Source organism: Mastigoproctus giganteus, chromosome 1, assembly GCF_048544385.1.
Source record: "Mastigoproctus giganteus isolate SK-2022 chromosome 1, ASM4854438v1, whole genome shotgun sequence".
Classification (NCBI taxonomy): Eukaryota; Metazoa; Arthropoda; class Arachnida; order Uropygi; family Thelyphonidae; genus Mastigoproctus; species Mastigoproctus giganteus.
Window position 1 is genome coordinate 52,801,251 of NC_143575.1, and position 18,774 is coordinate 52,820,024.

Sequence of the window (18,774 nt, forward strand, 5' to 3'; positions counted from 1 at the left end):
GAGCGATTTCTCTTTGTGCTTTCACTGTGACTTTTTCATTGGTGAATTCTGCGTTCTCTTTTACGTTCCTCTCGTTGAGAAATCCTTTTATTTAGTAGCTCTTTTATCAAAAGTACTGGCAGAGAGCAAGGAAGGAAAGTAACCTTTCTTTATTTTTCATATTTAATAGACTAACTCCTACTAATTTCGCTTGGTCACTCCAGGCACTGCTCCTGCCTCCCCGTGGCGGGGCCGGTAACCTTGGCAGAAAAGTTCATCTGCCAGGGGCTAAAAGGAGCCAAAATGGAACAAAATATGTTTCCTTCTTTACAACCGACAAGCAGTCGGCTAGACACAGAACAGGAACATGACTCTTCACATGCAAAGAGGTTAAAAACCATTTCCTCTGCGACCGAGTTTCCTGCATTTTTAATAATGCATTCATTATCAAAACAGCCTCTTAGTAAGCTATCCCCCTTTCTTATCCAAAAACTTGGAAAGTATTGCAGGGTCTCCCAAGATGGTTAAGAGATTGCAATCGGGGGACTTACTAGTAGAAACTGTCAACTGCAGGCATTCTGAAAAACTCCTGAAAGTGACAAACTTTGCAAAAATTCCAGTAAAGGTAACTGCCCATGCAACCCTAAATACATCTAAGGGTGTTATATCTAGTTGGGACCTTTTGAATGTGACAGAAGAAGAAATTAAAGAAGAGCTAAATGAACAAAATGTAATTGCTGTCAAAAGAATCATGACTAAAAGGGACAATATACTCACACCCACCAGAAGTATCATTCTCACCTTTAACAGTCCAAATCTACCCTCAACAGTAAAAGCAGGATATCTACTCTGTCGCATTCGTCCTTATATTCCTAATCCGCTGAGATGCTACAAATGCCAAAAGTATGGCCATTCTCAGACGGCATGCAGAGGGAACCCAGCTTGTCCCAACTGTGGATCTTCTGATCACAGTCAAAACGACTGTTCGGCAAAAGAAATGACTTGTCGTAATTGCAAGGGTAACCATCCTGCTTACTCTAAAACATGTGAGAAGTGGAAAATGGAGAAAAAAATTGTAAAATATAAAGTTGAAAACAAAGTTACTTATCAGGAAGCAAGAAAATTAATTGCACCCAGTATATCTAACCGTAGCTATGCCAGTATTGCAAAAAAATATCAAACAATAGCCACGCAAACTGATGTTACTGTTCCATCCAACATATCAATCTCCGACTGGGCCCGAGCTGTTCTTTCTCAGCAACAGTCCAATATCCAGAAGCACTCAGATCAAGCAAGTAATACGCCTCTTACGATTCCAGCAAAATCTCCTCATTCGCCAATGATTGCTACCACACCAAATAATCCCAGTTCAACTTCAAAACAGAGTATTCAGGAAACATCAATGGATCAAGAGTACCCACCTAAACAGGAAGATCCGATTCTTGAAATATTTGCAGAAGAAGAAGAAGAAGATATGGACACAGGTCGCCCCACCTTTCCAAAAAGAAATAAACCAAAGCCAGAACGCCACAAGACAGCCACGTCAGGTACAGCTTCTTCTAAACTCAAATAATGCCTTATATTTTACAGTGGAATTGTAGAGGCTTTAGATGCAACATTGATGACATTCAGTACTTAATTAGACGCTACTCTCCAGTGGGTTTCTGTCTGCAGGAAACCTATTTAACTGCTAAAATCTCTGTTTCTATAAAAAACTACTCAGTCTACCGAAGAGATCGGAATACATCTGACTCTGCTCGTGGTGGTGTAGCTATTTTGATTAACTCAAAGATCCCTGCTAGTCATATCATTCTTCAAACCAAAATTGAAGCCGTTGCTGTGCGTCTGATTGCTGAGATTGCATTTACGCTAGTCTCAGTCTATCTCCCACCAAACAATACCTACTCTTTCAAAGATATTGAAGAACTTTTAATACAGCTACCCTCACCAGTCTGCTTGCTAGGGGATTTTAATGGCCACCACCCTTTATGGGGATCCTCTAAATTAGATAGACAGGGCCGACTGATTGAAACTCTACTAGATAAACAAAACATTACCATTCTTAATACTGGTACACACACCCATAAACAGTTACCTACTGGACAGACCTCTGCAATTGACCTCTCGATTTGTTCTCCGATACTGTTTCCAGTCATTCAGTGGTCCGCTATGGATGATCCAATGGGAAGTGACCATTTTCCAATTGTCTGTAACCTGCTCACTACACAACTACCATTAGACCAACCCTGCAGAAAATGGAAATTTTCTAAAGCCAAATGGGCCAAATTTCAATCAGCAATCATTCTGGACAAAGAAACTATTCAGCTACAACCTATAGATAAAGTAACCGATTATATCACATCCAGTCTTTTAGTTGCAGCAAAATACTCAATTCCATTATCAAACCCCCCAACCCGACGGCACTTCAACTACTGGTGGAACGAAGAGTGCACGAAAGCAAAGAAGGAAAAAAATAAAGCATTCAACTTATTCCGTCGATTTCCGACAACAGCTAATTTAATTAGCTACAAGAAGCTAAGGGCAAAAGCGCGGTTCATTCACAGGCAAGCCAAGAAAGATTCTTGGACTCGGTTTGCATGTACTATCAACAGAAATACCGACTCCAGATTAATATGGAAGAAAATTAGACAGCTTTCTGGGAAGTTTCCAATCATCCCTTCCCCTCTCTGGTCCTCTAGATATAGCGAATGCCTTGGGTAAAACCTTTGCCGAAGTCTCTGCTGTATCAAATTACACTCCGAAATTCCAAAAAATTAAGACCTCCACCGAACAGAGACCCATTAACTTTACAACCTCACTATCACTTCCGTATAATCAGCCCCTTGAATATTGTGAACTTTTACAAGCCATAAAAACAACGAGAAACAGTGCAGCTGGGCCAGATGGCATATATTATGTCATGCTGCAGCATCTCGATGAGCAAAGCTTACAAATGCTGCTAGTTTTCTTTAACCGGATCTTCCTGGAAAATATTTATCCAACATCTTGGCACCATGCTACAGTTTTGCCCTTTTTGAAACCTGGAAAAGATCCTTCCAGTCCTAATAGTTACAGGCCAATCTCTCTGTCAAGTTGCCTTGGTAAAATTCTTGAAAAAATGATCCACAGTCGACTCAGCTGGATCATTGAAACTGAACAACTATTGAGTAATTGTCAACATGGCTTTCGCAAAAATAGGTCCTCTCTAGATCTGATGATCAAGGCCGAATCTGAAATTCGCAATGCCTTTGTGAAAAATGAACACCTTGTCATGGTCTCCATTGATATAGAAAAGGCATTCGATACTACCTGGCGATATGGCATTCTCAGTGACCTACATAATCTTGGTCTATGAGGCAACCTGCCTATATTCATTAGGAACTTCCTCCAGATCCGCTCTTTCCAGGTTCGATACCAAAACTCCCTTTCTTCTACATTCTTGCAGGAAGAAGGAGTACCACAGGGGTCGGTTTTGAGCGCAACCCTATTTGCCATTAGAATTGATTCCATTTCCAAAGAACTCCCAAATACTGTAGAAGCCTATCTTTATGCTGACGATCTCTCCATTTCTTGCCACTCTCAGAACATGAGATCTATTGAACGCCAATTGCAAATATCCCTCAATAAAATTCAAAAATGGGCTGAGTTCAATGGATATCGGCTTTCCCATCAGAAAACAGTTGCTATCCACTTTTGTAACCAACGCAAATTACATACAGACCCTGAACTCCGGATATCAAATTCCAGCATCCCGATTACCAACAATATTAGATTCTTGGGGTTAATATTAGACAGCAAGTTCAATTTCCTTGAGCACATTAGAGTAATACGTACTACCTGTCTGAAAAAGCTGAACATGCTTAGAGCTCTATCTGCCCAGTCTTGGGGAGCAGATCGTACAACTTTGCTGCTCTTATATAGAGCACTGATTAGATCTCGGTTAGATTACGGTGCCCCAGTTTATGATTCTGCTCGAAAGAGTGTATTACGCTGGCTGGATCCTGTACAACACAATGCACTGAGGATTGCTCTTGGTGCTTATAGGACATCACCAACCTATAGTCTATATATTGAAGCCCATGAGCCCCCTCTTTACCTCCGCAGAAAAATGTTACTACTTAAATATGCAGTCAGAATACGAAACTGTTCTCCGCACCCCATCCAACCATATCTCTTTAATCCATCATTTCACAATCTCTATAGAAATAAACCAAATAAAATACGCCCAGCAGGCCTACGGCTCCTTGAAATAGCACAAAATTGGAATGTTCCTCTCCAGAGTAGGCAGCACAGAAAGAATTATTCTTGCCCACCATGGACCCCATTTCCTCAACCAGCCTGTGATAATTATTTTCTCCAATGGGGAAAGAATCATCTACCAACTCTGAATGTGCAACAACTCTATGCTAGCCATATTCAAAACTGTTTTGACTTCTTACCGATATATACTGATGGTTCCAAATCTCATTCAACTGTTGGAGCAGCAGCAGTGTTTCCCTCTGCTATCATATCAGCCTCTCTTCCACCTGAGTACAGCAGCTTTTCAGCGGAATTATATGCAATTCAATTAGCTCTAGAAAATTTGAGTCTTCACCCATCTGCAAAATATTTAATTTACACCGACTCTCTAAGCTCAATTAGAGCAATGCAGAATTTCTCTTATAAAGATCACCCTATACTAAATCAAATCAGGTATTTGCTGTTGAAAATCGAAGATTGCCAGCAACGAGTGAACGTTTGCTGGATTCCAGCACATTCAGGCATCAAAGGGAATGAGTTGGCTGATATTTCGGCTAAAAATCCATCAACAGTAGACTTAACCTCTGCCTTTATTCCAGTTTCTGATTATAATATTATAATTCAAACAGCATATCATGCACAATGGGCAGAGCTATGGCATAAACAAACAAATAACAAACTGTTCCAGTTAAAACAGGACCCAAAATTTTGGCACTCATGCATTCAGACAGTTCGGCGAGAAGAAGTGGTACTCGCGCGGATTAGAATAGGACATACTCATCTGACTCACCTCCATCTACTGACAGGCGATGATCCTCCTCTTTGTTCACAGTGCTTTGAGCATCTAACAGTCAAACATATTTTGATTGACTGTCCACATTATCAACAACATCGAACTTCAATATTTCATTCTCTGGCTAATTTCCGTGAACGGATAACATTAAATGATATCATTGGTGAAAATGCCAATATTAATGAACTTTTCTGTTATTTGAAACAAATAGGAATGTATAAGCGACTCTGATTAGTTTCTGGCATGAAATGAGATTGAACCGTCTTCACATTAATTATTTATTTTATCTTTTCAACATACCTATGAATAGGCGCAATATAGCCACAGCAGCTTGTGCGCCATTAAACACCCATACCACACACACACATACCATAGAAAAAAGGACTGACAGAGCTCCAAATTGTCTTGACTAATATTGTGTATAGGTTAGGAATAAACACACAATTATGTTCTTACAGTGCAGATTAGTGTACTTAATTTTTTTTATTCTTTTGAGCAATCTTTAATCTCCCAAATTTTAATATGGAAACCAAATATCATTTTTGTGAAATCACTAGGTTTCACTCTAACACGTTTCCAGAAATAATGTCTACTATTATTTAGGCAGGAGTGACTACAATTTGTAAAACTCCAGTTTTTTATTTATTTTTTATCAATGCCATGGTCAAATTCACATATAAAGTATACTATGAGAAAATCCTTAAAGACCTTTTTACTTTTTTTTTTTTTTTTTTTTTTTGTTGCTGCACCAGTCAAAAAAAAAAAAAAATTGAGTTGCACTGAGAGAGAGAGAGAGAGAGAGAGAAAAGAGTCAGAAGTAGAAGGGAACCACCAAGGAAGAAAAGAATGATGATATCCAGCTCAGGACCCACCTACTCACCAGATGTGAGCCCTTGGGGGCTTAAATATTGGAAGGTATGGCTTGTACTGCTGCTCTACAGAAATTTTGCTCTGTTGAAATGATCTTGATTGAATGGTGAATTCTCCTGAGAAACTTCTGGAGTGTTTGAAGGCTGTAGATTAAAGCAGTAGGCAGCTGTATTAAATTTTAATTGTTATCTTTTTGTTAAAAACATTTGCATTGAAGATTTTTCATCATCTCTAGATTATAGACCATCAGGCACCACTTCTTAAAATAACTAATTATAATAGCCAAGTTGTAACAGTATTAGAATGTTATTAATGTTCTTTGCCTCATTTTTGAACCCTAATATGTTTTGGTTTGGTGTAGATATATCTTGCTCCTCCTTGTAGATAGTATGATGTATTGAGTATTATATTTTTTTGCAATGTGTGAAAAAAAAAACAAGCCTGGATTTGAATCCTGTCAAGATAGGAAAAATTTATATATGGGGATTTTCCCAAATCCTGGTGTGTTAGTTGGTCTTGGATGAGAGTTGAAATCATGAGGCATTGCCATAATTTAGTAAGATTATGGGGAATTAGTTGACTGTTTGATATAATGTACATAAATGCTTTTAAATGTTAATTCTTATTTTGCCTTTATTGCCCATTGTTAAAGTCAAATTATTGTGAAAAATTAAATCAGAAGAATTTTAAAAAAATCATAAAAGTAGTAAAGATCATTAAAAGCACTCAGAATTGCCTTTTTTTTTTTTTTTTTTTTTTTTTTTTTGAAGCAGTAGTATTCTTTACATCTGTTTATATATTAATTGATTTGATTTCATCCCTTGTCTTATATTTTCAAAGCTATTTCCATTCTGCCATCTATTTAAACCATGTCTGCTATTAGTTGGAAACACAATACATACCAAAATATTTCAACACATTTCATACATAAAAGGACACATTTGAAATATACTTGAAACAACCTTGAAAAATATAGGTCTGTGTATGTACTCCTCAGTACCCTTGCATGAAATATGTAGATTGTGTATCCTCCTGAAAGGGTTAAAGCCTTTAACGAATACATGTTATCTATGAGCTTTTCCTTGAGTTTTGCATCTGCAAAGATGCCATATATTGTTAAAAAGGCCTTAGCAAGAATTAAGCTTATGATATTAAGCAGAATGTATTAACTTTTACTTATAAAATTACATGGCTGGAGAAATCACTTTTGTTTCCAAGTTGTGCAGTTTGGCTATTTCATTGTTCAATAGATCTTAATAAAAGTGCTATAACCAATTTAACACCAAGAAACATAGTGTGATAGAGTGGGTAAATGAGTTTTGCAAACTGTTGTAGTAGTAGTGGCATGTGATGCAAGAAAGCAAGTGTATGAGCTTATGCAGCATCAGACAAAAAAAAAAAAAAAACACACCATTCCCTCCAAATGCCTGTCCAGTTCCTCCTTAAATTTATTCAGCCTATCAACTTTCACAACAACAGATGTGAAAGAGTAAGTTTGTTCCAGCAATTAACAACCCGCTGGGTAAAGGCAAATTTCCGCACATCTAGTCTACATCTGTCCTTTCTTAATTTGAATTGATGCCCCCTTAGGTTCGTAATCTGAACAAGTGGAAGGATCCCATCAGAATTCTGCTTGCTCAACCCATTCAAGGCCTTATACACCTCAATCAGATCACCACGCAGGTGCCTAGTCTCCAACCACTGCAATTTGCAGAACTTAAGCCTCTCTTGGTAAGAGGATCCCTTCATTCCCCTCACCAATCTTGTTGCCCTTCTCTGTACACGCTCAAGTAAATCTACATCCTTCCTAAAATGAGGCCTCCAGACCTGTACGCAGTACTCAAGGCGTGGCCTGACCATTGCCTTATACAGAGGGACAATCACCTCCTTCTCCCTGCTAGTAAAATTCCTATATATCATTGACAAAACCCCGTGACCTGCCCTGGCAGCCTGTCTGCATTGCTCAGAAAACTTCATATCTGACTGCACAATTACTCCCAGGTCTTTTTCATTTTCTTCCACCTTAAGTGTAGTACCACACAGTTGGTACGTTTCTCTGGGGTTACTTCTACCCATATGCAGTACTTTGCATTTGTCAAGGTTAAACTTCAATTGCCACTTCTTAGCCCATCTGCCCAAATTATTTAGATCCTGTTGCAGTAGCACACTGCCATTACTGTCATTAACAACCCTGCCAACCTTTGTATCATCTGCAAACTTCGACATTAAGCCTGATATACCTTCATCAATATCATTGATAAATATACAAAACAACAGTGGACCCAACACCGAACCCTGTGGGACTCCACTAATAACATTAGTCCACGAAGAGCAGCACCCATTGATTACCACCCTCTGTCTTCTCCCACTTAACCATCCTTTTATCCATTGTAGCAACTTACCCTTAATACCATTCTGCTCCAATATGTACAATAGTCTTCCATGTGCAACAGTGTCAAAAGCTTTCCTGACATCCAAATATATGATATCAAAATTATTTTTTGCATCCAGTTCTTTTGTAACCACATCATAATATCCTATCAAATTTGTCAGACAAGACTTTCCCTTAACAAACCCATGCTGAATTATTGCTGCAGTCTTGTCTAGATGATCCTGTAATGCATCTTTCACCAATGACTCCATTATTTTACCTGGAAGAAGTATACATGTTAAAAACCAATTGTGAATGCCTCTCATCCCCCCCCCACCATTTTTTGATTGTTTTGTAAAAAAAAAAATGATTATTAGGTATAAATAAGAAAGCTTATTATTGGGAATAGTTCATGGAGTAAATAAAGTAACTGAATGTTATACAGTCGATTCTGGTTATTTGGGACACATCAGGACTAGTGCATTTTGGCCCAATTAAGCGGCTGCCCCAATTATGCAAAGTTTCACGTAAATAATTAAAAATACAGCTTTACAATTGATTTTCTGTACGATCAAATCACATTACTATGGATTCACGTTCACTATACGTTATGTAGTATTTTGCTCCGGTCATTGCGATCACGTTTGTGAATTGAATTTTAATTCTATTAAACAGCGATTCTAATAAGCAAAAATAGGAGGAATATTATCCACAGGCTATAAAAGTAAAGATATATTAAGCACAAATTTACACTTTATTACCTTACCAATTAAAAAATTAAATGATACATGAAAATTGAAAGAATATTTTCCACAGGTTAGCAAAATAAAAATAAATTTACGCTTGGCATATATAGCTAAATTAATACGTACTGTAATATGTACACACTAACTAGTTGATATTTCGTTTCATATTCATTAACATTTGTGGGTGGAGATTAAAATTTAAAACAGTAAAAAAGATAAGCAATCAATAACAAAGAACATGGCACACACAAATTGCAAGTAACACGATATGCGCAAGTGAGAATGGAGTAATAAGTTACGAAGATTAAAAAATAGGAATGAAAAGAAGATTCTGAAAATTTATTTTTTTATATGATTGAAGATTTCATGGAAGTGTAAACATATTTCACCATAATAACCCACAGAATTCCAGCTATCAGTAGTATCACAAATTCAATAAGATCGAGTTTACTATCCGTTTATAATAGATCGCACTAACAGAAAAGCCCAAAAAACTGGGGACTGCTAATTGTTTTTATTGTTTTATGGTTTTGACTTCCAGAAATCTGACTAAACCACATGGTATGATCGGAGACAATCATAGGGTGATCTTGAGTGTTGCGGTCTCATGCACCAATTAAACAGCATGTTGTACCAATTAAGCAAAGTAACCCCTGACTATTTTCTTGATTTGGTTCTGTTCTTTAAGATTTGTCCCAAATAAATGGCTGTCCCAATTAACCGGTGACCCTAATAAGCGGAATCCACTGTATATTGCTTACAGTCTAATAAACAATCCCTATGGCCAAATGCACACTGGGAATTCTATAGTCTACTGTTTACTTCATTATTAACAGAACTTTGCTCTGTATTGAGTTTTAAGACCATAGTGTTTATTTATGGCAGATAAATCCTGCTGTCTTCTAAATGTTCATAAGAAAAGATAGCCCTCAGTTTACTAATTTATTTCAGTCTTTTGTAGCTTTTGCTCCATGGAAATAATTAAAATATAGATTTTTAAATTCTTTACACTGCATGGAAACTTATGTAAAACTGTTTCATTATTTGCAAGTTGACAGATATTCATTGATTAAGACGTTGTTATGTTATGTTATTTGGTTTTTAGAAGTATTAGCAACTAAGGCCATATTGCTCCGGGGATATGCGGTGGTCATTTCCTGATCTGTCCGCATCCTCCGTATTTGGTGGTCACGGGCTCGAACCCCGGTCTAATCAAGAAGCGTGTGCTATGCACTGCTGCTCCTGCCCACCTGGCTATGGAGACACCAATTGATTAACATCACATGCTATCTGAGACACCAGCAAATCATGAAACAGGCTGCCAAAATATTGCTTTGTCTTTTGTTTATAAGTAGTGCTTCTTGAGGTGACTCATGAATATAGAAATTTGTTCCATTTTTTATTGAAATCATACCATTTAGTTGTATCTGTTGAAATCCTCCTGTTGATTATATTTATTTAATTTAATAATTTTCTAAAATCTAATGAAATAAATAAATTTCTGCTTGTTAGCATCAATAGGTGAAGTAGAGGAAGACCAAGATCTAATAGAAGAATTAGCACATCAGGTAGGATCCAAATTCTTATTCTCTTCATCTCTCACTGATTTTGTAGATTAGAGGATACAGGTGTGTGTGTGTGTGTGTGTGTGTGTGTGTGTGTGTGTGTGTGTGTGTGTGGTATCAGATGAAACAATTTTTGAAAAATAGTTCTCAACCTTTTTCTCTTAATGTACTTCCTCTAAAGCTCCCAGGTATCCTTAGATGACTCTGCACTTAATAGTTATTATTGTGGATTTATGAGATGATAGATTTGGGTTTAGCACTTACATTCCCTGCACCTGCTTAGCCATCCCTTCTCAAGTATGCACGCAACGCACGCGTGCGTGCACACACACACACACACACACACACACACACACACACACACACACACACACACACACACACACACAAAGTTAGTCCATGAGTACAGAAACGTGTTTGACTGTAAATAATAATACTATTTTACCTATATTTTTTAATTAATGCTAGCAGAACAGAAGGGACATACATAAACTTAAAAAATATATATATTTTTTTATGATATCTGTTCAGTGTGTCTGCCATTTTGGTTTGTGCAAAATTATAGTCTTTTGGGCTTAGATGGACACAAGACAGTTCCTCAGAAATATCCTCACATTCTCTAACTATCGACTGCTGAAACTGTATCAGAAGCCTGTGCTTATTATTAAATACTTTTTTCTTTTAAGAATCCTCACAAAAATAATCATAGGGTGTTAAATCCAGGGAGCACGGTGGCCATTCAATGGAACTGTGCCATTCGATCCATTGACCTGGGACCTTTTTGTCTAAGAATTCACAACAGTTTTTGCACAGTAAGCTGATGCTCAATCCTGAATAAAAGTACAATGCTGAAAATTGTTTTTCAACTTGCACTAATGGAATGATTTTGTCTTTAGCAGTCTGAGGTAGTTTCCTCCTGTTATGGTTATCTCAAAATTAAAAAAGGTCCTAGAATGCCTCCCATCCAAATGCCAGCCGAGACTGTCAAGCCAGGAGCATTAAGAATAAATAAGGGTTGTTAAGAGAGTAATAGACACATTTACAATGATTAACAGTTCTGTATATCCCCTTTTCCACGGGGGATACGTTCCAAGACCTACCGTGGATGGCTGAAACCGCGGATATAAGTGGACACCTGCTAACCCATATATAACATGATTTTCTTGTACATACATACGATAATAAAGTTTAATTGATAAATTAAACACACAGTAAGACATTACCAACATTAAATACGGTAATAATAAAGCACAGCAGACTCTCGATTTACCGGGATTGGTTTATTAACCGGGACACTTCAAGACTCCAAATTTAAAAAAAAAATAATAAAATCAACCAGAAATCATAAAATTCAAGTAATAACTAGAATAGGTATAAACAGATGTTTTGCATGTCGTAAATGAGCGACAAGAACCGGCGTTATAAGTCATCATTAGGAGATTATTGTATCTATAATCTTGCAACCCCCACTGCCTTCACACCTACCACTCAAAACAAAAAAGAAAAAGAGAGACCAAATGTTTAGTTTGATTTAGTGCATCGTGTCGATTATTGTGCTACGTCGCACCGCAAAAGGACAAATTTTGTTTCATTATTTACGTCTGGGATGTCAGATTTTTTTTTTTTTTTTTGTTTAGAAATTTGAAAGTTGTGCTTTCAAATTAAACAAAAACTTGAAATTATTCAAAAGTTTGAAAACTGTGCATCCGTTAAATCTCTAAAGAACTAAATAAATAATGTTGATGACCAAACCATACACGACATTGTAAAAAATAAAGGGAAGCTATTCGATTTAAAATCGACATCATAAAAAATAACGGGAAGCATCGTATTGGACACGTGAGTAGTACGTGTTAAGTTTTGTTTTTTTTCCCCATAGTTAACCGTGGGTAACTGAATCAGCAGATATGGGGGCACAACTGTAGTTTGAATGTGCCTTCATCAGCCACAAAATGATAACAATATTTTTAATGCTAATTGCAAAAAAACTTTTGGCAACTTCCAATCTTTTATCTGGATGATCCTCATTCAAACTTTATAGCAACTTGGGATGATAAACCTTCTATTTGTGTTCCTTTATGATTCTATTTAAGCTTGTTTTAGATATTTTAAGTTCCAAACTTTTTTTTTTTTTGGGCTTATTTAGATGTCTTCTCTCTCAAATTAGCAGATGCCTTTGAGATGCATCTACCAGGTTTTGGTAGGTTGTTCACTCTTCCCATTTCATCACACTTGTTCACAATTTGCTTATAATCTTTATTGTGGGTGGTTTATGTCACAAAAACCTTTTGATCAGGCATGCAACTTGTACAGCATTTTCATATTTTGCATGCCACTTTACAATTTCAGTCATGAAATCAGGAAAACTACATGGGATATATATATATATATATATATATAAATTATCAGATGATACAGAGCCTCTGGTAGATATAATCTAGTCTGCAATCAGGTCACAAAGGATGCAAAGAAAAACATCAAAGACTTGTTTAGTTATTTAAACACTAGTAGGAAAGGAATGATCATATTGGTCCACTTGATATCGATAATGTAACTTGTTGATGATCCTTCTCAGTTTGCTGACAAACCGAATAGGTATTTTGCATCTACATTCACACATGAGGAATTCTTTAGGGAAGGGAATACCAGACGTTTATGAAACCCTAATGAGCAGCAAAATGAGTTTGTGATAACTGAAACGAAAGTGGAGTAAAAACTGTTGAAGATGGACGTAAAAAGACACCTGGGGCAGGTGGAATCTATTCAGTTATATTAAGAGAGGCAGCAAAGCAGGTGAGCAAACCATTAGCCATAATTATGAGAGCAGCCTTAGATTCAGGGTTAGTCCCTATGGAGTGGAGATGTGTGAATGAATCCCCAGTTCACAAAGGAAGATCAAAAGGTGACATGAGTAATTACAGACCTATTAGCTTAACTTCTATTCCAGGGAAAATAATCGAGTCACTGATTACAGAAGTAATGCAGGACCATCTAGATAAGAGTGCAATCACAACATGGATTATTAAGCGTGATCTTGTCTCACCAATTTAATCATACATTTAAAAATATAATGCCCCATATTGCATCATATGCATTATAAATAAAATGCATATATGCACTAACAAAGGAACTGGATGCAAAAAAATAATTTTTATATCATATGTTTGGAATTCAGAAAAGCTTTTGGTAATGATTTAGTAGATTATCATTTTCTGTATTTATTAATGATATTGACGAAGATATATCAGACTTAATGTCTAAGTTTTCAGAAGATTTAAAAGTTGGCATTGTAGTTACCGTATTTCCCCATGTATAAGACGCACCTTTTTTCGAAAAATTTGGGGTCTAAAAACTGGGTGCGTCTTATACAGTGGTTGTAGATTTTTTTTTTACTTGCATTTCCTGCTTTTTCGTGCTTGTTGTCTTTGCACTCATTGTTTCGCACTTGTTACCGGTATATTAGGTTACGTTTTGCCACGTTCTGCCCAGAAATGGCTCAGAAAAGATATTCGTACAGTGCTGAATTCAAGTTAAAAGTGATCTAGTTTGCAAAAGTGAATGGAAATCGTGCTGCTGAACGTAAGTTTGGTCCTCCTCCAACTGAGAAAACAATCAGAGACTGGCTACGGGAAGAAGAAACCCTACTGAAAACGCCACGGCAGAAGAAGGCCATTAGAGGCATGTCAGCAAAATGGCCTGATTTAGAAAGGGAATTGAAGAGCAAATGGCAATTGGAATTCCTGTGTCCACAAAGATGGTTCAGCATTAGGAAAGATTTGCTGATGAAAAAGAAGTTACTGATTTCAAAGGACACAATTGGTGCTTCAGGTTCATGAAACGGAATGGACTAAGCATGTGTACACGCACCAGACTTGCCCAAAAGATGCCTGAAAGCTATGAGCAGAAGGTCCTTGAATTTTATCTTTTTGTCATTCAATGTCGGAAGTCACATCAGTTTGAGTTGGGACAGATTGCAAATATGGACAAAGTTCCCCTTCAATTTGATGTCCCGAGTAACAGAACTGTTGATAAGAAGGGGGGTGAAAACTGTAACTGTGAAGACAAGTGGATGTGAAAAGAGCCATTATACAGTTGTTCTAGCTTGTTGTGCCGACGGAACCAAGCTGCCTCCTATGCTGATTTTCAAACGCAAAACAATGCCAAAAGAAGACATTCCTCGAGAAGTGATTGTCCACGTTCATGTCAAGGGTTGGATGGATCAGGATGGGATGAAGATCTGGTTTGAGAAAGTTTGGAGCAGGAGACCAGGTGGGCTCTTACACAAACCTGCCCTGTTGGTGCTTGATCAGTTCAGGGCACACATAACAAAAAATACAAAGAAGATTGCTGCAGAGCAAAAAACAAAACTTGCCGTCATACCTTGACATCCCAGCTCCAACCACTTGATGTCAGCATTAACAAACCCTTCAAAGCTGCCATGAGACACGAATGGAACCAATGGATGAAGTCTTCTTTGTATAATTTGACACCAGCAGGAAGAGTGAAGAAACCAACTAAAGGAGGTTTGTACCTGGGTGAAAAGATCCTGGGATAATATCAAGATTGAGATCGTTGTCAAGTCATTTAAGAAGTGTGGCATTTCAATGCCATAGATGGAACTGAGGACGAGGCAATATATGAAGACAGTGATTCGTCATCAGACACAGATGAGGACAAGCTAATGGATGGGAGTTTTGACAGTGATGAGTTGTATGAATTTTATGATGAATAAAACTTGAGTTCAAAACTTTATGTAATACATTTTTTTTCAAATTTCGGGCCCCAAAATTAAGGTGCATCTTATACATGGGAAATAGAGTAATGACAGTAATCAAGGTATGCTACTGCAGTGTGATCTAGAAAAATTAGACAGATGTGCTTTGAAATGGCAATTGAAGTTTAACTTTGACAAATGCTAGATACTGCCTATGGGTAGCAGTAATACTAAATAAACATACTTAACCCGAGCCTGGTCCGCCCTGTTTTTGTCTAATTTTTAACCCTAACTCGAAAGTTGCTCCCCCCGAAGAAAACTAATAATTTTCATAATTTCTACTCAATTTTCCAAATTGAAACTCTCAATATACATAAGCAGAAGTATATTCTTTGATTTCCTACCTTTAGCGCTCAGCAAAAACTATTAATTCACTCTAAAACAGCAAAAATGTACGATCACATTTCAATTTATTAAATTTTGATGTCGGCAAAACAAGATCCAAGCTTTGAAAATAAAACGCGTTACTTCATTAGTTCAAAAATTCGCGCGGCAGCTCGGTGCCTCTGGCTAAAACGAATCAACGCACGTAGAGAGATAATTGACTGGTCAAGCTTACGTCATTAACGTTACCAAGGTGATCCAAGGAGAAAATGAAACTGGAAACAACTTTCGTGGAAAACAAACAGTGGAGCATCATTACTTGCGAACACTAATTTGCATGGCTCACTCACAACAGTAGCTTTATTGCTTTTCGTAATTGTTGTACGAAAGAATTGCAACGAATTGGTTTTGAAAAACTAAAATATTGCATTTCCTTTCTTCAATATGTGTTATCTACTAAAAAAAATCAAGGAAATTCATCTACTGGAAGCTATACTGGAAACAGAAAGAAAAAAACTGTCGTAAAACTGGTCACTACAATGCGCATTTCATAAAAAAAAAAAGTTCGATTTATTGTAATTGTTTCTAGAGGACTAAATCGGAACAGCAGTTTCATGGATGTATATTTGATCTTCTTACGAAATTTCAAGAAAATATTTCTATTCATAGCTGCGTTATAAACTTCGAAAACTGATGTCGAAGGAACTTCAAATGCATCTCACCTGGTGTACAAACGAAAAAAAAAAAAAAAAAAAATGCGCAGCTAGTAACAGATTGTGAGAACAATCCATTACTCGTAGTGAGGGATTGGGAAATTGTAAGTAATTGTTATTGAATACTTCAATATTTCCTTGATATGCATTTGATATCATCAAAAAATTTCCAGAGAAAAATTGAATTTTCATTATCACACAACCCCCGAAAAATTCACCATAAAATGTCATGTGTTTCCATGTTTGAATTCCATTCTGAGCTGCAAATGTAATTTCACTTCTCTTGCGCTGACAGAGTAGCCGTTCACCGAATGAAGAAAAACAGGGTTCATTTTCATGACATTTCCAATTCCCTTCTTTCACTTGAGGGAAAAAAACTCCTTAGGGGAGGGAGTCCACCCTTTCTAGTCCGACCCTGGAGAGAGAGAGAGAGAGAGAGAGAGAGAGAGAGAGAGAGAGAGAGAGAGAAATAAAAAATACCCTTTTGGTGGGGAGAAGGCCAAGAGATTGTCAAACGTCCAGAGCGCTAACTTTCATTTATTTTATTTATTATTATTTATTTATTTTATTATATTATTATTTTTTTTTTCTTGTGTTGTTCTAGCAATCCATTGTGGATTGGGGCTTCCCTGGGCCGGGATAGTGCTTCTCCTCTTTTCTCCTTCCCTCTCTTCATCTTATACAACAAGTTTTTCTTTCCTCCCTGGGAAACTTTTTTTTTTTTGGCTGATGCTGCATAAGCTCATATACTTGCTTTCTTGCATCACATGCCACTACTACTACTACTAGTAGTTCCCCAGGGAGGAGGGCGTGCAGTTAGTAGGGGAGATCTTGCCCTCCTGCTAGGGACGAGTACCTGGAGGCAGTCGTCCAGGTGATCGCTGCTTCCAGGTAGCCAGAATGCCCAAATACAACATCACAATACAGAACACACACACACATAAGCTCACAAACAGTTTTTCTTTCCTGTCACTTTCTCCCGTGCAGGATGAAAAAATTTTTTCTCTCTCTCTTGCCTTCCTTTTCATCTGTCTTCATCCAACATGGGATATTCCTAAGCGGGATGATTTTTTTTTTTTTTTTTTTTTTCACGACACACACTGGTCTTACCCTGACAATGCGTAAAAACTGAACAGAGCAACGAGGCCGAGATGAACTTTTGTTGTAGGAGCCGCCCATACAAAAACAAAAAATAAATAAAGAAAATAAATAATAATAATAATAATAATAAAACAGCATTGCAACTCTAAGTCAGCTTCATCCTAGGATGCGAAAACTGCAATTGTTTTAGAGAACAATATTTTGCATTTTTACTTTCTAACATTATTTTGCATTATAGCTCTGTTACAATATTTTGCTTCGTTTCTTTACATTATTGCTGTAGCAAACGATATCGGTGTGCATGACGTTTCATCACAGATGCTGGAGTTCTAATTAGTCAGTTCATCCTAGGATGCGGAATTACTAATTAGTCCGATTTTGGTCTGGTGCGCATTTGATAAAAAATCCAGAATAATTCCTCTGGAAATATTAGCTAGTGAACTGCATTATAAATTTCAAACATCGCTGTATTGCTTATCCTTTGAGTGACCGCATGTTTTCGCCTTGTACAATTGTTTTATTGTGGACACTTTCTTCCAGTCAGTAAAATCATTATTATACCTATAAAGTAATTCATTATGTTGGGGGAAACCGTTTTTGCTCCTAATTGATGTAGCACTTTCGAATTTCACAAAGTGGATTATTTGAACACAACATACATTAGAAGGTCGGTAAAAGAGTTGATAATTGATGGGCAGCATTCCGACAAACAAATTTTCTGTTTATATTACGTGATGACCACACGGTCAGAGATCCTGAAATAGAGAGAGAGAGAGAGAGAAACAGCACTGCATTTAGCAGTCACTGACTCATCTGCCAAAAACCACAGTAAAACAATAAAAGTGATGGGGAGTAAGTCTATTTGTCACTGGAGTTTATCTGTTTATTGCAGTTCAGAACAGCATTATGACCGTGGATAGTGAATTTATTCAGCTTCTGTACTAAAACAGAATTTCTCCCTTTGCGATGACATCAAAGTGTAACAAGCAAATATCTTCTAACGATACTTTTTGAGCAGCCGTTAGTTGTAATCTGTTAGCTTTGTATTGTTACAAATATTACAGTTATGTGAACAATACACATTTCAAGAAAGAAAGAAATTCATAGCGGATGATTTTTTTTCTTCTTTCTTTTGATGCACCAGTTTCGAAGTTTATAACGCAGCTATAAATAGAAATATTTTCTCGAAATTTGGTTAGAAGATCAAACCCAGGAAACTGCTGTTCTGATATTGTTTACTAAAAACAATTACAATAAAGCAAACTTTTTTTTTTTTTTTTTTTTATCAAATGCGCATTG

At 37.0% G+C, this 18,774-nt stretch overlaps 1 protein-coding gene across 4 annotated transcripts in view; it reads left to right on the forward strand.

The window, feature by feature from the left end:
• hiw (MYC binding protein highwire) overlaps positions 1-18,774 on the forward strand; it is a 1,043,263-nt gene that overhangs the window by 587,360 nt on the left and 437,129 nt on the right. For all 4 annotated transcript variants that reach the window (XM_090372846.1, XM_090372865.1, XM_090372875.1 and 1 more), the window contains exon 44: positions 10,511-10,566. In XM_090372846.1, the coding sequence (XP_090228972.1) occupies positions 10,511-10,566 (56 nt within the window). The remainder of the gene's footprint in view (positions 1-10,510; positions 10,567-18,774) is intronic.